Genomic DNA, 26255 nt, shown 5'->3' on the forward strand with positions numbered 1-26255 from the left:
ACCAGATGCTGAGTCCATACTCTTGGACATCTCAGTCTCCAGAACTGTGAGCTAAGTACATTTTTGTCGTAGTTTGAATAGATGCCCCCCCCCCCAGTATATTCAGTGTTTTCTTAGTTTGTAGTTTGGATCTGCAACCACCTGGTTGGAGGAGGTGTCACTGAGTGGATCTTAAGGTGGGGTGGTGGGTTTGAACTTCCAATCTAAAGATATGCCAACTACCTAGTGCCACCTGGAGTTCCTGAAGTGTGCTGTGTGGCTTTTGGCTTGTGGCCTCTTTCTCTCTGCCTGGTCTTTTAAGAGGGGCCATCTTCTTCTACCATTACGGACTTCCCCTGGATCTGTAAGCTTCAATAAATATTCCTTCCTCCATAACTGTGCCTGGTCTGGAAGTTCATCTCAGTAAACCTGAAGCTGTTTACTACAACTTTTATTCTTTATAAATTTCCTGGTCTATGCTATTTTGTTAAAGCAACAGAAAATGGACTAAGAACATTATAGACAGATCTGTGCACAGTCAAACCATAACCCTTGGGGGAAGAAAATAAACATATTTTAAGAATCCTCTTCTCCCAACACAGAGCTCCCCTCCTATCGTGGACACACAGAGAACAAATCAACAGGGAACTTCTCTTTGAAAAATGCTTTATTTAAATAAAATCTAAGCCAGTGCTTTAAAAATTATCCAAAGGTTACAAAACTGTGGCTTCCTACTGAAGCCTTGTCAAGTTATGTTAAGATGCTGAAATTGGAAACAACCACAGAACCAGGTCATGTACCATTGCTGAAAGGCAAGCTGTGAAAGAGAAGACACCCTCACAAAAGGAAAACAAGGGGAAACACTCAAGAAGTGCTAACCACACCCCAGAAACCATCAGCCTGGATGCACGTCTGTGAGGAGGGGTGATGGAGGCTTTCCCATCACAGCACGTGCATCGTTGTGTTCACTTTAAACACTGTGAGGGGCAGGCGCTTTAATGTCCCAAGACATGGTAAGGGGTGTCACATTCATGTTTTTCACCTCTGCAGGACCTTCCATCTCATCTGACACAAGCCAGACTTAATGTCAAACAGCCTGAGCAGAAATGGACTAGTGTGTGTTGCTGCAGGAGTGGTGTTAGGGCAGTCTCCTGGCTCCCGCTCTGTCCTTGCCATGGGTGTGGTCACTGTAGGACACTTAAATTTGCTTAAAAATGTATGCCTGACACCAAGTTCTCCATGTCATAAAGCTTTGAAATAAAATGTGGGTTTATTGTTTTTTTAAGCTGCTTTCTTTTCTTGAGTGCTTCTTGCCCTGTTTTTTTTTTTTTTATCATTCTTCTTTTACCCTCCTGATACCAGAGAACCATCCAACAGTTACTGTCAACATTCTTTTGCACAGAGAATAGATTTAGAGGACCATTGCCACAGATAAGATGATAAAACGCCTTTCTCCAGTAGTTGCTGGGAGAAACTTTTCTTCTGGTAAGTAGAGAAGCATGCAAATATTTCTTCCTGTCTTGGACTAAAACCTTGATCTTGGTTTCTTTTTTCTCAGGGGTGGGTTGGCAGACCCTGTCATCTCAACCTCAGCTTGAAGCTGAAGTCCATCCAGTTTAGCGACCAGGGTGTGTGCACCCTTCATCAACACTCACGGCCAGGGCAGGCCATCACCAGGGCTTAGCTCCTTCCCAAGTAACACCTCTCACTCTTTAAGTCGCCTTCCTTCCTACTCATATGATCACCAAGAATGTGACCTTGTGCTTAATTCCACCACCTCAGCCAGATGGACTCCAGTTTGGTCTTCACCTGATCACTTTTTAACATAAACCTTTGCAAGGAAAAAGCAAGGCAGATACAGCTAAACTGCTTTTTACAAGCCAGATTTAAAAACCTGTAGGCACTAGCCTTTTATTCCTCACATGATTTCAGGTTTTTTGTGCACAATTACATAAATCCACACAAATCAGTTGAGCAATTCAGAGCTGCAAGGCCGTGTGACACTAGTGACAAATTACGGTTCAAGAGGTGGTCATGTGCCTGTCTCAGCTGCTAGTTTACATTCTCCAAACTTCATTTTGGGGTTGTTGTTGTTGTTAGTTGATGGAGGACTTTATATATACCAAGCATGCATTCTATCCCCAAACCAAGTTCCTTTTCTTTCCTTTTTCTTTTTCTTTCTTTTTCTTTGTGGGGAAGGGAGGAAGTTACTGGGAATTGAACTTAGGTCCTCATACATGTTAGGCAGGTGCCGCTGAGCTACAGCCATGGCCAAAGTTTCCAAAGACCCATTATTAGGATGAGAGAAATGATCTCTAGGGGTGGGGCCGATGGCACAGGGTGGCTGGCACTAGTGAGAGTGTGTGGGATAAGCTGTGCATTCTCCATGCCACCCTGAACTCCATCTACGCATAGTACAGCCTTCCTGGGACATGACATGATAACCTGATATTCTGCAATAGTTCTGTGTTTAACACTATCACCATGCGAGCACAAACTATAGAAAACTCTTAAAAGACAGGAATAGCTTTCCAACAAGAGTCATCCATAGAGTAACAGTGGCTTTGGTCGGAGAAGCTTCTTTTTTGCAGTGGCTATTGTGGAGACTCATGACTGGACAAAGTGACTGTTGAGTGTTCAACCCAAACAGAACATTTGTATCACTCCCTCCAGGCCTCAGGAAACCTCAAGGGGCAGAAAGAATGTAAAATCCAGAGGATGGTGAGGAGTGCTGTGGAACCACATCTTCTGGACACAACGTGGCCACTGTACTCATGAGCACACAGTGTGGTGCTTACCTGCACAAGACTTGCCCCATCAACACCCCATCATGGACGTGGATGGGCTCACAAGGAGCCACTTCTCCCTAAGGAGCTACTGGCAGGTAATTGTTGCCAGAGGAGGGATAGCCACTTTCTTCAGTGGTATAGCCACTGGTAAACTGACCATACTCCAGTAAGTACCCCCTACCCATGTGTATGCAAGCAACCCTAATTAAATTCAGTGGTTCCTACAAACAAGAACTAATATGGGAGGGGGACTTAGGAAAAAGAAGGAGTTCGGTAGACATAGAAGGAGACTAGGAGAGGATAAAGGAGGTGAATATGATCAAAATGCATTAAAATATATGTATGAAAGGGTCAAAAAATTTAAAAATATGTATTTAAAAAGAAATGAAAGAATACAACTAAAAAAGACTCCTCTCACCCCATTCCCCTGCAGCTGATATGTTGTGAATAACGCCCCTGAATGGTGATGATACATTATATATCTCAGTGGATGATCTACACTTTTCTTTAGGAGATGGAGAGATGGCTCTGCAGCTAAAGGTGCTTGCTTGATCTAGACCTCTCTTTATTGTAGAAGGCTGCTCTGTGCCTGATAGGTCATTTAATTCAATATTCTTTAGATGTCAATAGCAACAATGTCCCCATGCCACTACCTCATATTACTGACCAAAATTGTCTCTGAACATTGCCAAATAGTCCCTGGAAGGCAAATCTGACATTATTATAATCCATTTTAAAAGTTAATATTGCATACTATTGCTTGAATTATTTAAACAAGTTACATAAGTGGTATTCACACACATATATATTCTTTTACAACCTTCTCTGTTCATTGAACATTGTACTTTTGAATTTTCTCCATGGAAATCTAGTTCATTTATTCTGGCTACTCATCTAATAGTCTTATGTAATGAAAGTACTTGTTTCCCTACTTAGAAGCAATTACATTTCTAAAATCTTATCATCCTCACGTTCATAAATCACCCCTTCACCATTTGCTGCCACCTGGAGATGGAGTTGCCGGACCCCAGCATGGAAAGCCTTTCCAGGTCCCGGACACTGTGCTCTAGTTCACGTTCCCAGCAACCTGCCCGCTTCACACTTCCTTCAGCTGTCCTCACTAACAGCAGTTGAGCTTTTGAATTTTTATCTTGCAAGTAGGAGATAACTTAATATATTCATCTGCACTTCCCTAATCCTAGTAAGCTTAAACATCTTTCCAAATTGAAAGAAGTTAGTGGTTAGTAATTTGTATTGTGGAACTTCTTCCTCCCTGCTCCCAAAGGAGAATCACTAGAGCAATGCAAGCATTGAACATTCAAGATAAAAATAACTGGAAGCGAAATTGTCTAAATCATTTGTCAGTTGCATGAAGAAAACTACTCTTTCCCATCTGTAATAAAGAAAACCTTGCCTGCCCCCAGCTCCAGCTTCCTGTACCTCAATCCTGTGCCGTTTTTATGTTCTCTGAGGTGTAGGGTTGAGACTCAGCCCCCCTAGCGTTCTCCCCGACACCGCCACAGTGCTGGTAAGCCAGGCTTGCTAAGAGATCACCAGCAAAATGTTTAGTAGGACAGACCGCTGTCATTTTGAAAATGCATAATGAGACCACAGCTGTGAACCTTCCAAAGAAGGTGGAGGACAGGAGCGTGCCTGTGGTAGAAAGGCCATCTTCCTTCAGAGGCACTGTCCAGGGATCCTCCAGAGAGTCTTGGAAGCAGTGGGAAAGCACTAGGGAGCATCCTACAGCAGCAAGAGTCAGAGAAACCTGAATTAGGAACCACTGGTCTTACTTCGATGATCTCCACAGTCTGACACTCAATGCCTATCATTTGTCAAATGGTATCATGACAATCTTTCCAACAGAGGTTCCAGGGGACAGACAAGACTACCCCTGCCCGTTATGCCTATGGAGGCTGGTTCTAAAAATCAACAGCATGGCTGCTCAGAGGCTGAGAGAGCATAATCCTCCTTGCCCATCCTTACAGAAAAGCCCAAAGAGCTTCCTTCAGGCCCATGTTTGGCCCACGGCAGGCAGGACAAATCCTCATTACTGGAATACACCCTGACATATAAAGGAGTTTGCAAGGCTCAGAGAGTAGAAAGAATAAAGCTCTGACTTCAAACTCACAGCCCCAACTTTTGTTGATATGAAGGTAGGCTATGTTTGAAGACAGCTGTCATTTCTGCAGGTGGCCTCGACCACTCCCATCAGTTCTACAGAGGTTGTTTAGAAACTGTGAATACTGTCTAGCCCAGAATAAGGCTGGCCCTGGATACGTGAGCGGGTCAGTGCTGTATGCACCCCAGCAAGACCTTTCATGAGACTTTCCTTCAACCCAAGGAGGCACCAGAGAGAGAGGTTAGCAGCTTGGTGAGCAGAAACACACAGGTTCCCAGACTCCTAGAGGTGGCCACTGAGTCAGGGACTGAGGCAGAATTCACACTCTTCAGGCATCCACATAGGACAACACATTCATCTCATCATTTAAGATGATAAAGCTTCCAGTGTAAAACCTTACAGATGTATTGCTTTATCCCTCGATGGTCTTTTTTTCTTTCCACTGGATTTGCCCAAGGGTATGGGGCTGCAAGTTGGTTATTTTCCAAGAAACACAGTCGCCCATCCTTCTCAGCATACACAAAACTACTACGAATCTATAGATATTCCAAATGGTGAACTTGCAGAACCTTCTTCCCTTCCAAACATGGCACTGGAGTGAAGAAATCTTTTCTTTAGCCTAAAGCCTCTCAGGCAGTGAGTGACTCCTCTTGTCCTTGCTGCCCATGAACAGCATGTTTGCCAGCCTCAGGGCATTTGTGCTTATTTCTTGGAATTGTATGGAAAAACATAAGGGAGGCACATGGACATGTATATGCATGTACATATGTACACACACATACACACACACACACACACACATTAGGTCCTACTTAGAACAAAACTCAAAAGTCCTTGCATGTAAAGGAGAGGAGAGGAGGGATTGGGGATGGAAACTGTCTGCTGGCTTTTGTATCTTGCTCCAGGGAACAAGGGTGGCAGGTCAGAAGCTGGAGGATTTTGCATTGAAACATTCTCATGAAAAGAGAGTGGCCAGCTTCCTATGGGTCTTCTCAGATCAACAACAGTACCTGGGGTACTTGGGTTCCCCTTGTTCATGTGGCTCAGATAGTAGCGGGGGTGTCAGCTATCTCTTCCAGCCTTTGACGAATCATTAGCCGAAGAACTGTGTACCTGGAGGCAAAAACCAGTATGTGGTAGATGGTGGTCTGTGATGTACCATTCGTGATGTTCCCTGCCACCCAGACAACACTGCAGTGCAGTGTGGTGCAGCCATCTGGTCCCTTTGCTTTCAGAGTGGCCCACTCTCAGCCACTTCACATCATTTCACCTTAGGATGAGGAGTAAAGGGGCCAATTCAAATTAGATTAGTGTACTATGCTTTCAAAGCCTGGAGAAAACAGGATAGAAATGTGAAAATAGAAACCACGATGATAGTAAGGTTTCCATTGAATGCTTACTAAGCTAGAGGAGGTGCTATGCACAGTGTTCTATAGACACAGTAGCTCATCTACGCTAGCACATAGAACTCACCCATATTTCACCCTTCTGGAAAGCCTACCAAAATGGAAAATGCATATGGTTCAATCTGTGCCAGCGCCCGCTTTTGTAGGAGAGGCCAAAGCAGTCACCCGCTCCAGAGCTCCATGGCTTAAGGCAAGTTCAGTTTACCCCCGATATCACTGACTAAAGTGGGCATTGCTGTACAGGGTTGAAGGGCTCCTACCCTTCATGTTTGGAGCTTTGTACTGCATAGTAAGAACTATTTTTAAAGTCTACAACATAGCAGGTATTGAACAAAATGTTCACTGCCATCATACTAATTATTGAGAATAGCAAATACAAACTTTTGGCTTTATTATTGTACCTAAGACATGCAGCCTACTCTGTGACTAAAATGGCCCATAAATATTAAATTCCTTCTAAGAAAGAAGACTGATTGGATGATAAGCCAAATAAAATTTCTGTAAGAGAAATGTTTAAGAGACAAGAAGAATGGGAAGAAAGGATTTTAGAGGTGGCTGGCTCTGACCACTTCCACTGTGGAGATAACCTTCCTAACGTCTCTAGAACCTGCTGGTTTTGGTCAGCTAGTTGCCTTCACTGGTGACAATACTTGCTCTTGGGGCTTCACTGTCCCCTTGAAATGACCCCAGATTCTGTCATGTCTTTGTAAATAGTCCCTTCATCAAATGTTCCTCAAAGATCTTTATCTAAGGGTACGCCTACTCTTGCTGAGAGTCTGGTCATACCCATGGGATAGCAGGATGCCATGATGTGAGCGTGCTTCCCAACAGTTCATGTGTTGGAAGCTTGGCACTCAGGATGGTGCTGATTTGGGGGAGTAGTGCAGTTTTTAAATTTATTAATTTTGAGAGAGAGAATGAATATGGGCACTCTGGGTCCTTCAATCACTGCAAACAAACTCCAGACCCTTGTGTGCATGTGCAACATTGCGCACTTGTGTTACTGTGCATCTGGCTACATGGGATCTGGAGATCCGAACATGAATTCTTAGGCTTGGCAGGCAAACACCTTAACCACTAAGCCATCTCTCCAGCCTGAGTAATGCAATCTTTAAGAGCCTAATGGAATGTATTAGGTTGCTGCCCTTGTCAGGGATTGAAGTAGTTCTTGCAAGACTCTGGCTCATTCTTGAAGGAGCAAATTGTGACAAGAGAGCAAGCTCAGGCCCTGAGTCCTCTCTGACCTCCCTTCTCGCCACGTGATCTCTTCCTCACAGGCCACCACCCTGTCATGCCGTCTGCCCAGAGGCCCAGCAGAAGTGGGCCAAGCTCTTGGCCCTCCAGAACTGTAAGCTCAATAAACTTTTTCTTTTCAAATTACACGGCCCTAAATATTTTCTTTCAGTAATAAAGGGTAGAAAGGATATCCAACTCCTCTCTTTCTGAATCTAGATCCTGAAGAGATTTTAAATCAGCATCTTCTTTTATCCAGAGCTCTTTCATAAACGAAGGGGAAAGGACATTTTGATATTTCATATCGAAATAAACAGGTAACACAGGAGGCAGGGAAACTAACACACTTAAGTGCTCATGTCCTCATCTGAGATCTGGATTAATCCAGGGGCAGTCCCCTGAAAAGAACTTGTGAGGCCCAGCAGCTGGCACCAGTCCCTGAAGGCACAATAACAATAACACCCCTGTGGCTGAGGTCTCAGGAGAACCCTAACAGCACCTAGAGGCCACACTTACTTGCGCATTAGCTTCTTTACTTCCCGGTCTTCCTCCTCCTGGAGCTTCTGAATAAAGCTTTTAAGGACGGGCATCTCAAACTTGATGTACTGGGCTACCTGAGGAGGAAGAATTAAATCTCCCATATTAATTCAGGTCTTTTGCCATCACTTTCTTGCAAGACACAAAGCCTTCAGAAATCTATTTTTTCCTCCACTATCCCAGGATTTCCTTAAAAGCAGAGCCACGGCTGGTACAGAGTGAACAAGTCTTTCATTTATATGACACCATCGAATAACTGCTCTTTTTCTTTTTCTTTTTCTTTGGTTTTGTGATGTAGGGTTTCACTCTAGCTGAGGCTGACCTGGAATTCACTATGTAGTCTCAGGGTGGCCTCGAACTCACAGTAATCCTCCTACCTCTGCCTCTTGAGTGCTGGGATTAAAGGCGTGCACCACCACGCCCAGCTGACTGCTCTTTTTTCATCTCATTATTGCAATCCACAATTTCGCTGATCTCAAACACAGATAAGCACTTGGATGATAGTGTGATGCAGAGAAGCAGCTCGACTTATTACACTTAATAAACCTTGGGGGGGGGGCTGGGGTGCAGGTTAGTTTGTACAAGGCCCCAGAACTAGGGGTGGGGACCTTTACTGCTCCATTGTTCTAAGGGAATATAAGGCTCTGCATGACAATTTATGTCTCAAGTCTTAAACTAGTATCCAAATGGGAACTTGCTTCCTCTCCTTGACCAGAATTATTATCTATGTTATCAACTTTCCTCCATGGAAAAGGATATTTTTCCTTGTTATTAATGTTGAGGTTGGCAGGTGACTTGCTTTGGGCAATAGAATGTGTGTAGACATGACATATTCTAACTATGAGTGGACTCTATGGCCATACCATCCAGACATATAGGACTGCTCTAACTATGAGTGGAGGCTTCAAATGTGCATATATGGTTTGTACTAGTTTCTTAGGTGGCAGCCCCCTGCGCTAGGAACATAGCCCAGGTACCCAATGCCCTTTCGGCCTGGATTTCTGAACTAGATATGCAATGCAGACCTGAACTCAACCCAGAGCCTAGTATAGAGCACGACTACCATAATTATGAACTAAATGCCAATGTTGCAAGCTACTGAGGTTTGGGGATACTTACTACTGTAAAAAATGCTGGCCAATAACTAAGAAAGGTGCATTCACTGCTAACTTGTTGGTGTTGTTAAGAGAGTGTTTTTAGAACTTCTTTTTTTTTTTTCTTTTGGTTTTTCAGAGGAAGGTCTCACTCTAGCTCAGGCTGACCTGGAATTCACTATGTAGTCTCAGGGAGGCCTCAAACTCATGGTGATCCTCCTACCTCTGCCTCCCAAGTGCCGGGACTAAAGGTGTGTGCCACCACACCCAGCTTTCTAGAGCTTTTTAATAGCACCCTTGAAATGCTCAAGCATTCATTTCTCCTGTGTAAACCACTTTCTGCTAAAGCATCCCTATTTCCACAGGGCTCACTCTCAAATGGTATCAAAAGAACCTGTTATTAAAAGTGGCAGTCAGCCAGGCATGGTGGCACATGCCTTTAATCCCAACACTCGGGAGGCAGAGGTAGGATGATCACCCTGAGTTCAAGACCACCCTGAGACTACATAGTGAATTGCAGGTCAGCCTGGACTAGAGTAACACTCTATCTCTCTTCCTCTCTCTTCCTCTCTCTCTTTCTCTCTCACACACACTCACACACACACATACATACACATACACAATGGCAGTTAAGTGGTTTTTGATCATAATACATCACAACAAGTCCCCGTCCAGCTGACCACCCAAAGGGAACTTACATCATAGGTGACTTCCTCGACCTGGTCCTTCTCCATCAGGAACACTTTGGAGACCTGCTCACATGGGCCCTGGAGAATGCGGGCAATCAGGGGGTAATCGGTGGTCTTCAACTTCTGTTTCTCTAGAATCACATACAACCAAAGCAGCCCTGAGCTGGGCCCAAGGCCTCTCTCACCTAAGTAGTGGTGAACTCAGGTGCCCAAATGGAGCATGCAGCCATGCTCAGTCAGAAGACTGGTTTGTAACCAAACTATTCAACAAGTGTTGTTAAAAGCAACTTCCTGTGCTAGGAAGATGCCTCAGCGATTAAGGAGCTCACTTGCAAAGCCTGGCAGCCCAGGTTCAATTCCCCAGTACCCACATAAAGCCAGAAGCACAAACTAGAGCATGCATCTGAAGTTCATTTGCAGCAGCAAAAGGCCCTGGAATGCCTATACTTAGTCTCTCTCTCTCTCTTGTTCTTTTCTCTCTCCCTCTCTTTTCTCTGTTAGTCTTTCTCTCTGTGCTTGCAAATAAATAAATACTTTTTTAAAAAAACAAAGCAACTTCCTCCTCCAATACTACCAGGCCTGAAACCCTTTGAAAGATGCCACTGAGGAAGAATTGGGTTATCTGCTTCATGATAAAATCCAGTTCCTTTTCTTTTATTTATTTATTTTATTTTTTGTTTATTTTTATTTATTTATTTGAGAGCGACAGACAGAGAAAGAGGCAGAGAGAGAGAGAGAGAGAGAGAGAAAGAGAGAGAATATGGGTGCTCCAGGGCCTCCAGATACATGCGCCACCTTACATGGGTCCTGGGGAATCAAGCCTTGAACCTGGGTCCTTAGGCTTCACAAGCAAGCGCTTAAATGCTAAGCCATTTCTCCAGCCCTCCAGTTCCTTTTCTAATAGGCAGTTAAGTTTTGAGGTTTAAAGTTCACTGCCCTATACAGTATTTCCCACTGGACTCATCCAGAAAGCTCATCAGCTTGGAAGCAAACATTTAGAAGTTTCCAAAACCCAAACAACAACTGAATGAGACAGAAGTAGTTTTCAAGTTGCTATTTTGAGTTAATTAAAAGTTTTGAAGTACACTGTGCTCTTCAGACTCACCCCCACTGGTATGGACCACGTACAAAGCAAACTCCTCTGCTGAATTCTCAATCTGAATCAGAAGCAAGAGAAACAGGTTGAAAGTATGCATTTACAAACTGAACTCTAAGCCACTCCCTGTGCCTGGGCTCTGCACAGCCAGGCTCTAGGTTTCTGCAGCCAGGCGAGGGAGGAGGAGGATAACTACATCAATACTGACATAACCACAGCTGAGCACCCTTCATCCAAAACGCTGGGACAAGCGAGGCTTCAGATTGCAGTTTTTCAAGTGTTGGAATATTTGCATAAACTCTACCAGTTGCGCATCTCTGGTCCAAAACTCTGAAATCTGAAATCATGTCATTACTTAAAAAGTATTTGATGTTGGAGCATTTCAGATTTCAGGCTTTTGGATTAGGGGTGTTCAACCAGTCATAGTTAACATCCTGCAACGTGAAGATCCATGCAACAAGCAACATGTTTTAGCTCATTTCATACTCATGCAACCCCACAGCATTCCTCTCCTTTCACAGGTAAGCTGGAGCACAAAGAAGACAAGCCGCTTGCCCTACTCAGCCAGGTACATGTGGTGGATGAGAGCTCAAAGCCAGACTCCCGCTACACTGGCTTCCGTGTCAAATAAGAACCCCAGGACTGGGCCATTGTTTAGTGGTACAGTACTTGCATAGCACGTTGATGACTTCAGTTCAACTCCCAACACCACAAAAATAAACAGATAAATAAAAATAAAAGTGTTTAAAAAAATACTAGCAGGCTGGAGAGATAGCTTAGCAGTTAAGCACTTGCCTGTAAAGGCTAAGGACCCCACTTCAAGGCTCAATTCCCCAGTACCCATATAAGCCAGATGCACAAGGTGGCACATGCATCTGGAGTTTGTTTGCAGTGGCTGGAGACCCCATTCTCCCTCCCTCTCTTTCTCTCTCTCTGTGTCTCTTTCTGTCTGTTACTCTCAAATAAATAAAAATAAACTAATTTTTAAAAATACTAGCTAGGCATAGTGGCTTATACCTACAGTCCCAGTTACTTGGGAGGCTGGGGCAGTAGGATCACCGAAACCCAGGATTTTGAGACCAAACTTGGAAACATAGTGAAGCTTCATTTCTAAAACTAAGAAAGTAAGTAACTAAGTAAATAAATAAAAACTTGGTCTCTAAAAGAACTATAAGGTGCTGGATGTGGTGGCACACACCTTTAACCTCAGCACTTGGGAGTCTGAGGTAGGAGGATCACCATGAGTTCAAAGCAAGCCTGGGACTACAGAGTCCCAGCTCAGTCTAGGCTAGAGTGAGACCTTACCTCAACAATAATAATAACTATTATTATTATTTTAAGGTGATTATGGAAAATGGAGAGTGATGAAACCTTAAAAGCACTATGCCTTGCACATCTATTAAGTATCATTTTTCACAATAGGGCTTTCAGCAGTGTTCTAGAAGTTGATCTGTGCATTGAGCCCCCAAACTGTGGGTCATACCCCCAGCTCATTGAACAGCAGCCCTTAAAGTACTGAGGGCCATGCTTTACCTTCAGTGGACAGTGTCATTCCCTGTAGGCCTGTTAAACAGGCTCCCTGGCCATTCCTTGCAGTACTGACCCAGCAGGTCTAGGATGGGCCTGAGAATCTGCTTTCTCAGCAAGCTTCTGGAAGGTTCTGATGCTGTGGATTTGCCTTGAGTAGCAAGAGTCTGAAGTGCCCAACCCCTTTCTGCAAAGCATGTACTCCCCCGGCCTCGGGGCCCCAGAAGCACAGCCAGCACAGGGAACTTGCCTTGAACTTGTTGAGCAGCAGCTTCAGGACTTGTGGGGTAGTCATGGTGCTGTTGATGCGGACATTGGTGACAGAGCCATAGGCTGGCGTGAACACTGACGTCTGTCAACAGAGGGGTAAGGCTCAGGGTGAGAGTGGGGACGAGGGTGGGGGCTCAAATCTCAGGTGGGTATTGGGCACAGTGACAACAGTACTCAAAATGTACTCCAGAGAGTTGCTGGCATTTGGGTGGGTATCAGGCTTTGATATACATAAAGTGACTCTCTCTTGCCTAACCTGGTCCATGTTCAAGTATGGAAAGCTTGGGTCTAAGTCCTCAAAGGACATGGTTACAGGTGGAGATCAAATCAGATAATTAAACAGACCCACTCTCCAAGTAAAACATTCTCAAAGATCCTTCCCTTGGGATGTGAGCATGAAGTGGTCTCTGGCCTCCCTCCTACCATGTACTTGCTTCTAGAGGTAGGATCTGAACCGAGAAGCAAAAGGAGAGGAGAGTCAGCTCATTTGGGGTAGGTGGCAGTGTGATCTGAACTTTGCAGCTCTGCTCAAAGACAGCCCTTAATTCAGAGGAAAGGGAGGCTATGTACCTGGAAGGGAGGCACATGGAGCCTGTAGGAAGAGAGACCATGAAGATTCAGATGGTTGGTATAGGAAGGCAGGTTCATAAGGTATGCTTATGAGCTTTCAAGTGTACAGCAGGGGCTGCTTTGCCTGCTGAGTTCGCTCACTGGCTAAGGAGCATATTCTTCATTTGACACTCCTCATTCCTCAGGAAGCCAGCAGAGGTTGCAGCCTTCTTCTGACCCACAGGCTGGACAGGAAGCCATTGGCTTCCCAGGTATACCAGTGAGATGGGGCCATATCCCTCTAATGGCAGATGACCTGCACGTGGCGTTTCTCCCTGAATCTTCCACTCTACCTTGTGGTTGTAGAAATGGCCATTGATGGAGAAACGATGGCGCCTGATTCGCCTCTGGTCACTGGATGTCCTCACATTGCCACGGCGACGTACCCCAACATCACTGCGAGTGCGCATCAGCTGGGGGGTGTCCTCCTGCACGGGTTTCAGGCCCCTAGAGTCTGAGAAAAAAGGAGGATAAGATGTTTGCTTGGACCCAGTTTCCTTTGTGGCCAATGCTACAGCACTCACTTCTCCCACCAGAAAATAAATAAATTTTATAAAACTGATTTCCTGCTGGAGGAGAGGCACACTGCATGCATAACTGAATGGGAAGTGAGTCAGTGGGCAGGCTCACAGCCCGGCCGCGAAGCTCTACTCTCAAACCCACCCCACCACTGCCCCCTCGCTGGCCTCCATGTGCCTATTTTCCCAGGGGTGACAATAGCATCTGCCTTATAGGGTCACAGTGAGTTAACATGCATCTGGCACTTAGAACAGTGTCTGGCTCAGCATAAGCACAACCTAGGGGCCTGCTGTATATCACAAATGAATTCTGACTCATGATACACACAGAAGAGCTTCAACAGTATTAGAATGAGGAGAATTAGCCAGTGAAAAAGGACAAGTTCTGTGACATTCCACTTATGTGAGGTGCTTAGAGTAGCCAAAAATCATAGGCAGTCAGGGGTATAAAACCCACTCTTATCTGATTAAATGCATATATTATGCTCACCATACTGCCCTGAAAGCACTATACTTATGTTCATAGTCATATATTAATGCTGCTCTCACTTTTGGTTAGAGAAGCTTCTCTTTTCAGATGGCAGGGACCACTGGGGTGACCCAAAAAGGCAACATAGTGCTGAGAAGAAGGGAAAGAGGAATGTCCAGCACTGAAACATCTCTATCACACCCTCCAAGGCTCAGGGGCCATTGCAGAAGAGGTGGCAGAAAGAATCTAAAAGCCAAAGGAAGGGCACCACTCCTTCCAATGCAACTGTCTAGACAGAAATTGGCCTTGATATCCATACCATGTAGTGCCTATCAATACCCACACAAGACCCTCATAATAGGAGAAGATGATGACATCAAAATAAAAGAGAGACTAATGGCTGGGCTGGAGAGATGGCTTAGTGGTTAAGCGCTTGTCTGTGAAGCCTAAGGACCCTGGTTCGAGGCTTGATTCTCCAGGACCCACATGTTAGCCAGATGCACAAGGGGGCACATGCATCTGGAGTTCATTTGCAGTAGCTAGAAGCCCTGGCGCACCCATTCTCTCTCTATCTGCCTCTTTCTCTCTCTGTTACTCTCAAATAAATAAATAAAACTGAAAAAAAAATTTTAAAAAAGAGAGACTAATGGAGAGAGGGAGGGGATATGGTGGAGAGTGGAGTTGTGAAGAGAAAAGTGGGGGAGGGGAGGGAAATATCATGGTTTCTTGTCTGTCAGAATAGAAGTTGTCAATAATTTTTTTTAAAAAATCATAGGCAGAAGGAAGAATGGTGGTTGGTGGAGGGAATACAGTTACTGCTTAATGGGCACAGAGTTTCAAGGCTTTTAGTCACATTTTAGTGTGTTTTGCAGTGCTGGGGATCAAACCCAAAGCCTTAAGCATGCAAGGTGAGTGCTCTGCCACTATGTCTAAGTTCCATCCTTATAAGATGACGAGAGTTCTGGAGATGTACAGCAGGGATGTTGTCCAGTGCTATGGTTGTATGCATACCACCAAACTTGAAGATGGCCAAGAACAGAGGTTTCATACACAATTCACTACAATAAAAAAAAATATTAGGCTGGAGAGATGGCTTAGCAGTTAAGGTGCTTGCCTGCACAGCCGAAGGACCCAGGTTTGATTCTCTCGGTCCCATGTAAGCATGCACATCATAGTGCATGCGTCTGGAGTTCGTCTGCAGTGGCTAGAGGTCCCAACACACCCATGCTCTTTCTCCCTCCCTCCCCTCTCTCTCAAGAAAGAAGGAAGGAAGGAAGGGAAGAAAGAAGGAACAAACGAACAAATGAACATAATTTTTTAAAAAATGTTAGGGCTGGACAGATGGCTTTGCAGGTAAGGCACCGTCCTGTGAAGCCTAAGGACCCAGGTTTGATTCCCCCGTACCCACATAAGCCAAATGCATAAGGTAGCATATGTATCTGGTGTTTGTTTGCAGTGGCTAGAAGACCTGCAGTGCCCATTCATATTCTCTCTCTCTCTCTCTCTCTCTCTCTCTCTCTCCCCCTCTTTTTCTATCTGCCTCTCTCTCTGTTTCTCATATAAATAAATGAAATATTTTAAAAATTGTTAACCCCAGCACTGAAGAGTACCACCATGAGTTCAAGTCCAGCCTGGACTATATAGTAAGTTCCAGGTTAGCCTGAGATATAGTGAGACCTTACCTTGAAAGAAAACAAAACCAATTTGAAAAATGCTTAGTAGTAGACATAAATATAAATATTTGGAGGGTTAGAGAGATGGTTCAGTGATTAAAGTCACTTGCTTGCAAAGTATGTCTCAGTTTGAGTCTCCAGTACCCATGTAAAGTCAGATGCACAACGCAGCACATGCATCTGGAGTCCATATGCAGTGGCAGCAAGAGGTCTTGGTGCACCTAGTCAGAGTCAGTCACTCTACCCCTTGCAAATAAAATAAAAATGTTTAAAATAAACAAATATTTGGGGTTCATGACCTATTTCTCTCTATATGTATGCCTCTAAATATCAAGTGCTGACAACTCATAAAGTACAGATTGCCTGTTATTCCCAAAATACATGTTAATATTTCATAGGGGAACATTATACAACTATATAGATTATGGGGCTGAAGAGATGACTCAGTGTTTAAAGGTACTTCCTATGCAAGCATGAGAGACTGAGGAGGCCAGAAAGACTGTGAGTTCTATCCATAGGAGCTGGGCACAGCCACACTTGTCTAATGCCAGTCCTGTAGAGCAGCAGAGACCCAGGAATCAACCCAAGCTAACAAAAACAAAACAGCAAGTTCCAGGATCAGTAAGAGACTCCAGCTCAAATTAAGAACTGGCTGAAGAGTGGTGGCGCGGGCCACCGGGTTTCAGCTTCAGCCCCCACAGGTGAGAGCACCCTGCCACAGGCACGCACATGGGATGCAGCCCAGGCTCGTGCTTGTGCCTACAGCATTCACACAAGCAAAATACATAAGTATAGATCATATGTATGAATAGTTGCAAACTGATAACTTCTTCAGGCTCAGCAATCCCACACTGACAGATCTGTGAAATGATGCTATGTAGGCTGTATAGTGGTTTGTCACAGCAAAGATGCTTATCAGCAGGAATAATTATTGCCCATACAATTAATGCTGTAGAGCTACAGAGGACGAGAAAGGTCTACATGGACTTGTATAGGACAATCCCCAAGATAAACTGATAAGCAAAAACAGTGATCTGCAAAATGCTGACACCTGTCTAAAAAGGGGAAGAGAAGCGTGGCATGCAACTCACTGGGGTGCCGGCGGCCCACGCTTCATCTGTGCGCGCTCACTTGTGTCTGTGTGACCTACCGGAGAAGGATGGAGCACACTGCTGTGAGGGATGGAAACTCAACGGGGGAAGGAGGTGGAAGATTTTAGCTCTTTTCTTTTAATATTTTTTGAATTTGGAACCATGAGAATTTTATATATTCGTCAAAGCAATCACAGTAAAGCCTCTATTGCTGCATCCAGCTGGAGGCTCCTACACCGTTCATGTACCTGTGGGGCTGGGCGCCTGCTTGTTCTCGGGAGGTCCATCCACTTCTGAGACCTGAACACTGGGGATGGTGAGGGGCTTCAGGATGGTCCTGGGGTCGGGCAGAAAACAAGCAAAGGGGAGACTGGTTCATCCGCTGTAAGAACATGTCCCACTCTTATCCCATTCATTCTGCAAGGGAGCTGTGCTTACGCCAGGCAGGGCAGCAGTGCATATCAGGCAATGAAGGATGCAGGCAGGCTATCCTGAGCATCCAAGAGGCTGGCCCTGTTCCCAATCTGAGCATTGGTGGGAGCGGGGCTTGGGAGAAAGAAGATGTTCATTCTTTGTATCTGCAGCAGCACAAGCACCCAATTCATCAGCCTTAGAAGGAGGAATTTCAGAACAAAACCCGTGTGTTCCCTGCACTGAGCTTGAAGCACATGTGGGGTCTGTGGCCTATTTTAAAACACTAATAGTGGCCATTTGTTTCCTGGGATGAGATTCCAGCTTGGATTCATTTCTGCTGGAGGAGTAAATCGGAAATTTCTTCAGGCGTCCCTTGAGATCAGACAGCAATCAGTTGGATGCTCCAAGGTCAGAGAATGGGCACCAATAGCAGTGCTTTCGTGTTGGAAAGCTGGGGAAAGGGCCATGACAGGTAGTCTGAGCAGAGGCCAGAGTTTGCTGTAAAAACTGGCAAATAGTTCCACAAAATTAAGGGGAGAAATAGAAACAGCTCAGAGAAACACACCCCAAATCAACAGGATATGATCAGAGGGGAGAGTCACATTTAGCCTTTAGGACCAAGAGTGTAGACTTCCTGGGCCTACTAGAGCTGCGCCTGTGTACAGGGACAATAGCTCTAGGGAAAAGCAAGTGAGGCTTAAAACCTGAAAGAATTTCTACTTATGGCCTTCTGAGCCCTACCCCCTAGAAGGGATCCAGTCTGTACCTGTTGGAGAATGATAGACACTTGGCACCCAGAGTGGCCATGCCCTGGCTCAAAGCAGAAGCTGACCTCAGCATCTTCCTAAACATAATATTCCAGGCATCCACTTAAGGTCAGTTGGCATCTGAGACACATTCCTGAAAGCCCTCGGAGCATTTAGAGGCGTCAAAGACCAGCTTGATGTCACAGGGAAGGGAGAAGAACCAAGTATGCAGATCAAAGGACCCTCAATGGCCCCACCCCAGCATACCATGGTCAAATAGAATTGCTAAAATTACTTCACTTGGGGAACAAAAGGTAACAATCTAGAGGTCAGAGTTTAAGTAGTGGACAGGGTTTGGCCCAGTGGAAGTCAAATACGGTGAAAGTGCTTTAAAAGCAACAATTAGATGAACCCAGAGAACCTTGACCAGGCAGCCCCCACACCCAGTGGGCTGCACAATGACTTCCCTCCTTCAATTCTCTTGGGTAGAACCCAGACTAGCTCCAGGGTGTGCCTGTTCCTTAGATCTCACTCAACTATAGAGACAGATATGCTTGGCTATGGAATTTAACAAAACATCCCATGTGGCCACCAGAGAGAGGGCTTGGTTCTCCTTTAAACTAGAGAATGCATCACTGTGGTTTTGGCCAAGCAGCCAGCAGCCAGCAGCACTCCACCCAGGCTCTAGCCTGACTGCAGCCTCAGCGGGTTTCAGGAGGGAGCAGGGCTAGTCACTTGATCCTAGGAACTGAAGGCCCTGAAGGAGCAGAAAGGATGTGGCTTATGTCAGGCACCCAGCTACTCCTTTGGCCAAGGAGGGTGGGGAGCAGAATCATCTTCACAAAACTTCCGGTGGGACTCAGAAGGGCCCTCCCAGAGGACGGCCTGGGTCATGGCCCAGCTCCAGGTATAAGCAGACCCCTGGCTGATCTCTCTTAACCTCTCAGCCAGGGACTGACATTCCTTTACCCTATGACTTAGAGAGTGCTGGTCAGCAGGTGCAAGTCCTAGATGTCCCGGAACAGGGCCACTACACAAGGGGTTGTCTCAGTGGATCTAAATACTGTCAGAAAGCTGCAGCCTTGGCCTAGTGAACCACTAGCAAGAAGCCAAGGCTGGCATTCTCCATGAGGGAGGACTTGTGTTGCCCAGGCCTTGGTACATCCCCTCTGACTCAGTGCTTCGTCTTCTAACCTCATTTCATGACTGTGACCACATTTCATAGACCTGATCATACCATCACCAGCCCTGACCTCCCCAGCCTGAGCCCAAAGCTGGTGGCAGTGGAGGGGTTGGAAAGAGGACCCAGGCTCATGGCTTCCTGGAAGAAGACAGCGCGCAGAAACTCAGACACCGCCAGTCTCCTGTCTCCACTTACCCCGGAGTGCCCAGGTTGCAGCCAGAGTGCCACGAGGATGAGGACGGCGGGGGGCGGAGGCGTTCGTGGTCATCCTGCATCTGCAGACGGATGGGCCGGCGCAGCCCCCACGAGATGTTCAGCAGCCCCTCCACGATGAGCTCTTCTTCTTCCTGCCACAAAGCAATCAGCCTGATGAGCCCAGAAATGTCCCAGATTATAGTCACAGGTTGTGAACAATATTCATACTCCCAGCTCTGAGGCTTCCCCAGCACCCTGAAGCTGACCTTGAAGACCAACATGAAAATATGCTCTATGGGAGAGCTTTGCCAAGCACGTGTGAGGCCATTGCTTGGATCCCAGCACTACAAAAACATTGGCAGAAAATCCAAATATACATGTGCAATTTATAAAAACATTTTGTCTTTACCCTAAAGAATTTTAAGAAATCTGAGTTCAGGGGCTGAGAGCTGGCTCAGCAGGTAGCATTGCCTGCTACACAAGCATCAATCCCAAACAGCCATGTAAAAATCCAGGCATTACCACACATGCCTATAATCCCAGTGCTAAGGGTGGAGGTAGAGAAAGGACAATTGCTGGGACTCACTGGCCAGTCAGTCTGAAAAGACGGCAGCTGCAGGTCCAGAGAGAAACTGTGTCTCAAGGAACTATTGCAGAAGAGATACAAAGGAGGGTACCCAATATTATTCTCTGGCCTCCACACATGTTCACATGGCACACATGTGCATACATACCATACCCCCATATACACAATAATTTTTTTTTTGATTTTTCGAGGTAGGGTCAAGGTAGGCTGACCTGGAATTCACTATGTAGTCTCAGGCTGCCCTCAAACTCACAGTAATCCTCTTACCTCTGCCTTCCAAGTACTGGGATTAAAGGTGTGCATTACCATGCCTGGCACAATAAATTAAAAAAAAAGAAAGAAAGAAATCACAGGCTGAATAGATGGCTTAGTGGTTAATGCACTTGTCTGCATAGCTTAGCAACCTGACTTCAATTCCCCAGTACTCATATAAAACCAGATGCATAAAGTGGTGCATGCATTTGGAGTTTGTTTGCAGTGGCTAGAGGCCCTGGTGCACCCATTCTCTCTGTAGTGGGTGTGGTGGTGCATGCCTTTGATCCCAGCACTAGAGAGGCAAAGGTAGAAGATTGCTATGAGTTCAAAGCCAGCCTGAGACTACATAGCTAATTCTAGGTCAGCCTGGGCCAGAGTGGGACCCAACCTTAAGAAAAAAAAAAGAAGAGCAGAAGAGGAGGTACTGAATCAGAGCAGGGATACACTACAGACTGGGTTTTGTAGTATCTTAATATAAATAAACCAATATTAACATTTTTAAAAAGAAATAAATCAGAATATATTTTTAAAACAATCAAGAGGATATAGAGATGGCTCAGTGGTTAAAGTGTTTTCCAAACAAGCATGAGGCTCCAAGTGCAAACCCCAGCACCCATGTGTCTGTATCCCCACTACTGGGGAGGCTGAGCACTTGAGGCTTGCTAATTAGCTAAGCCAGCTAAATTGATGAGTTCCTGCCCTAATGAGAGACCCTGCCTCAAAAACTAAAGCAGAGAGTGATTGAGGAAGACACTGACATCAACCACTGGCCTCTGTACATACACATACACACCTGAACATGCATGCACACCGCACACAATCATACCCGCATACAAAAACAATTGGGAGTAGCCTTACCAGTGAGAAGCAAGAATCAAATCCTCAAATGAACTGTTTCCTCCTTCCTTGCCACCAAAAGTGATGAGAGCCTTACATGTTTAGCAACCCGACATGACAGGTGGAAGAGTTTTAAAGCAATGCTTTCCCAAGTTTATTTTCAGAACACTAGCTCCTCTAACAGAAGACTTGACGCCTTAGAATGGCGTTGGGTGACCGGCCTTGAGCTGCAAGTAGCCGCGCTAATCAGACTTCCTTTAGCAGAATTTACCACAGCCTGCAATGAGCTAATGCACCACAATTTAATGCTCCAAACAGTGAGTTCATCCTTCAGGAGTTCCATAGTTATACTTAAAGACTGTTGACTATTAAGAAGTTAAGGGGTGCTAGGCATGGTGGCACACACCTTAAATTCCAGTACTCCGGAGGCAGAGGTAGGAGGATCACCATGAGTTCAAGGCCAGCCTGAGACTACATAGTGAATTCCAGGTCAGCTTCAGCTAGAGTGAGACCTTGCCTCAAAAACCCAAAAATAAATAGAGAAGCAGCAGCAGCACTTAAGATGGGCAGAAGAAATGGTTCAGGAGTTAAGGCCTAAAAAATCTAATGACTGTGTTCAATTCCCCACTACCCATGTAAATCCAGATGGCACATACATCTGGAGTTTGTTTGCAGCAGCTGGATGCCCTAACATGCCCACTCTCTCTCTTTCTCCCTCAAATAAATAAACACTTAGAAGTTAAGGGGACTGGAGATATGGCTCAGTAATTAAAGGTACTTGCTTGTAAAGCCTGATGGCCTAGATTTGATTCCCCAATACCCACATAAAGCCAGATATACAAAGTGGCACATGTGTCACTCTGTTTGTTTCCCTCCCTCCCCCTTCTCTCGAATTAATAAAAATTTTAAAAGTTAAATGTGAACCGTTTCTAAAGAGGGTCTTGAATGATGAGATCTGGTCCCCTGGTACCTTTCTATCTGGCTTTACTTCCTGTCTGCCACAAACCACAACCACCATGATGTTCTGTCAAAGCTCATGGGCACAACCAAGCATGGACCAAACCCTCAGAGACTGAACTGAAGTAAGTACTTCCTTTCTAAAGTTGTCTCTATCAGGTATTTGGTTCATAGCAACTCAAAAAGAAGTAACCAAGGGTATACTCAAAAGGCTGGTCAAGGACCAGAATCTTGCTCATGGCCCAGCCACAAATTCATGCCTACAATGATTGAGTTTCCTTTCTTTCTTCTGCATCTCTGCTTATTAGAAGGGCCTACAGGTGTCAGACCTGGGACATAGCCACATCTTCAGGATCTGCCCCAGCAATGAGTAAAACTGACTGTAATCTAAGTACTTAGGAAGTAGAGGCAGGAGGATTCGCAATTCAAGGTCATCTTCAGCTACACACATGACACCCTCAATAACAACAATAATATAACAACAACAATGCAGGAAATGAATGGAACAGCTTTAGGCCTTTGGGGATCTTGGGAAGAAAGGCTTTATGTAAGCACAGTCTATTTTTATGACTTCCAGCTGGCCAAGACTGCTATTGTTACTTTACACTGCATGACTTTAAGATGGAATTTAACCCTCAATAGGATCATGCCTAAATAAAGTGTTTTGAGGGACACAGAAAAGACCACTACAACCCTTATCCTATGCCCCAAAAGCTTGCCTTAGCAACTGAAATTCCATCATCTGCTATTTCATGGATTAAATCACCATAGCTTGATAACTTGGAAGTAGTGTTTGAGGAGGTATTACTCATGCCTTCTTATCAGCTAAGAATACCTAGGTATAAATTACTGTGACTGGCTTCTTTGTAGCTCACCATCTATCTGATGAAAGGCTTTACAGAGCAGCTCCAGGGTGAGTAAGCTAGTTTTGAGACAGGACCTGGGGAAAGTTTCCCAGGTGGATGCCTCTGGAACACAAAAACTCATCCTTTCTGAAACAAAACCAGGCCTGGGGCCTCCTCCCAAAGAATTCTCCAGATTCCCTAACACTGATATTCTAAGTGAGAGGGTCATTCACTATAGCAGAAATGGCAGAGACTTCTGAGTCTCAGGCGTAGGACACATGGGGACAGAAATTTGCTAAGTGCAGGAACTGCCAGAGTTCCTGTAGGGATACCTCACCTCTCGATGTCGGAGTTGCAGGTTCTGGCCTTCATAGTATAGGTTGTAGGTCTTCAGATGGAGGAGAAGTTCGTTCCTTGGGGAGAATTAACAACATTCTCAGCTGAAGCCATATATAATACAGCTGTCTCTTCTTTTGATCGCTACTAACCTGGCCTCATTGCTCTTTGAGCATATGTCCACATAGGTACACACACACACACACACACACACACATACACACACAGAAATTCTGCAGCCATCACCCACCGCACCATCGGCACCTTTCCCCAGAGGTCAAGAGCAAACAACGTGGGAACACCACAGCAGCCTTGTCTGCCACAAAGGCTAGTGTGTATCTAACGGGCTGTCCTGGACCAAGCTATTTAAGGACAGACAATGTAAGTCACAAATTCAGAGACAAACACCCTCCCCAGCCCAGACAGGGACTCTCCTGCCTCCCCATGGTCTTTCTTCTTTCCTGCACTGTGAGTGAGGCTGCTATAAAAAGTCAGAAACTTCTGGACTTTTCAGAAGTTTAACAGAAATGGGTTTGGGTCACGTCCATTTGGGCTTCATTGACACAACTCTATTCTATGTTCACAACTAACAAATACCAACCAACAGAATGAATACATGAGGCACAATACTGTCACACAGTGGAGTATTATACAGGGATGAGTGTGCGAATGTGTCACATACAATACTGATGTATGCTGCATGTATAATGTTGAGTGAAGAAGTTAGACACCAAGTAGAGCATTTATGTAGAGTTTCAAACAAGTGTGACGATTAGAACAATGGGCCACCTTGGGGATCAGTCAGTAGATGTGGGCAGGACGGGGCTTCTGGGCCTTGGCTACCTTTGGCTTCCCAGTGCTGTTTCTGTACTGCACAAGGGCTGGGAAGAGGCAGCTTGAGGAGGCTGCCTGTCTTGTGTGCTTACCTGTTCCCAGGCAAGAGTTGACTGAGTTTAGCTCTTCTAAGCCCAGACAACCAATGGAGAAATTTTGGACCACACCTGAAGTCAAAACCCATTGGAAATTTCAAGAAACTCCCAACAAGTTAAGCCCAGAGAAAGAAATTATTCTCCAGAAACTGGACTACTATTAGTAAAACAAACAGGATTCCATCGCCTGCTGAAACTAGGACTTAAAAGTTCCCGTTCAGTAGAAATTCCTCATGGAACTCTTCAGTAAAAGCTACAAATGTTCTGATCTCACACAATAGGCATCTGAATGTGACGAGGGATATCTAAAACAATGTACTCTCAGATAAATTAAACATCTTTTTAAAGATGGAGAGCACCCACACAGCATCCCTGTGCTGGACACAGAAGCCTACACTCAGGCTTGCAGTAGAACCAAATCAGGTCGGAGGCTGGAGGTGAAGCTCAGTGTGGAGCACTTGCTCACATGTGTGAGGCCCGAGATCCAAGAGATGTTAGAACCCAGGAAGTACCAAACCAGTCCTGCTTCTTTTCCTCCCAGTAGTAGGGACTGGGGATGCTAGGTAAGTGTTCCATCACTGAGCTATGACCTCGGCCCTTTTTAACTTTTATTTTGAGATATGCTCTTGCTAAATTGCCTAACAAGTCCTTGAGCTTGCCAAGCCTGACTTTGAACTTGCAACCCTCCTGCCTCAGCCTCCTAAGTAGCTGGTTTACAGCTGTGTACCACCATGCTCAGCTATACTTGCCTCTTGTATTCAGATAGCAATTATGCCTTTACTCAGAATTATAGCAGCCCACTGACACACTAACCCAGCCAGGCCTTCTGCAGGCAACACCTTAGTAGGGACGGTGAGCAGCATTTTAACCCACCTCAAGTGGTACAACAAAATACCATAGACTGAAGAGCTTAAAATGGCTGGGATTCACTTCTTGGTATGGAGGCTGAGAAGTTCAGGATGAAGATTCCGTGTCAGGGTGTCTCTCGAGAGTGGCTGTCTCACAGACAGCAGCTCTTCCACACACAGAAGGTCAAGCCGACACCTTCTCTCTCTTTCTAAGGGTGCTAATCCCCCTGGTGAGGACGCCACTCCATGACCTAATCACCTCCCAAAGGTCCCATGCTGATCCACTGCCTTGAGGATTGGTCTCCAGCCTGAGTTTTGGGCGGGGACATGAAACTCTCAGAGCCTAGCAAGCAGCTATGGCCAACTCCCAGAAGTCCTCCAGGACACTGCCTCTTTCAAGTTCCCCAGAGGTGCTGTGTCTCATCTGCCCTTTATCTCCCTTCCAGGCTCAGTGGGGCATGTTTTCATCTGCAGCTATTGCTTTCACTAGTCCAGCTGGTTGAACCTCACACACAAGCTCTCTGTGCAGAGAAAGTCCCTCTGGCAGCACCTTCTGCCTGTCCACAAAGTCCCACCATGGCTTCTGGGTCTGTAACACAATACCCAAAAATCTTACTTGGAAATGTATTTATCTTGCCCACATGGGACTAGGGAAGTTTGGTGACTGTATTCCATTCTTCCTTTCTCTCTTCATCAGAAGGAGAAGCCTGTAATTAAAAGAAGACAGGGGCTATAGAGATTGTTTAGTAGTTAAGGTGCTTGCCTGAAAAGCCCAAGGACCCAAATTCAATTCCTCAGTACCCACGTGAGCCTGCTGCACAAGGTGGCACATGCATCTGGAGTTAGTTTGCAGTGGCTTGAGGCCCTGGTACATTCATATTCTTTCTTTCTCTCTCTCCTTCTTTCTCTCATAAATAAATAAATAAGTAAATAAATAAATAAACACAAGTTTAAGGTCAGGTTGTGTCCTGGTGTCCTTGGGTAGTAAGTTGCAAGTGGAAGGGAAAACATAAATCAGACCC

The 26255-nt window shown here is 45.3% G+C and overlaps 1 protein-coding gene across 2 annotated transcripts in view; it reads right to left on the reverse strand.

Annotated features, from left to right (window-relative positions):
• Nucleotides 1–628: 628 nt before the first annotated feature.
• The window catches only part of Rassf2 (Ras association domain family member 2), a 48611-nt gene continuing 22984 nt past the window's right edge, over nucleotides 629–26255 (reverse strand). The window contains exons 3-13 of one of the 2 annotated variants that reach the window (XM_004661492.2): nucleotides 25850–25940; nucleotides 23458–23533; nucleotides 19641–19792; nucleotides 17351–17439; nucleotides 13645–13805; nucleotides 12723–12824; nucleotides 10955–11006; nucleotides 9859–9980; nucleotides 8046–8143; nucleotides 5901–6003; nucleotides 629–4511 (exon numbers count right to left, since the gene is read on the reverse strand). In XM_004661492.2, coding sequence (XP_004661549.1) covers nucleotides 5934–6003; nucleotides 8046–8143; nucleotides 9859–9980; nucleotides 10955–11006; nucleotides 12723–12824; nucleotides 13645–13805; nucleotides 17351–17439; nucleotides 19641–19792; nucleotides 23458–23533; nucleotides 25850–25908 — 981 coding nt within the window. In that variant the 5' untranslated portion in view covers nucleotides 25909–25940 and the 3' untranslated portion in view covers nucleotides 629–4511; nucleotides 5901–5933. The other variant, XM_045156155.1, reaches the window with a different exon arrangement.

This window comes from Jaculus jaculus, chromosome 8, assembly GCF_020740685.1.
Source record: "Jaculus jaculus isolate mJacJac1 chromosome 8, mJacJac1.mat.Y.cur, whole genome shotgun sequence".
Classification (NCBI taxonomy): domain Eukaryota; kingdom Metazoa; phylum Chordata; class Mammalia; order Rodentia; family Dipodidae; genus Jaculus; species Jaculus jaculus.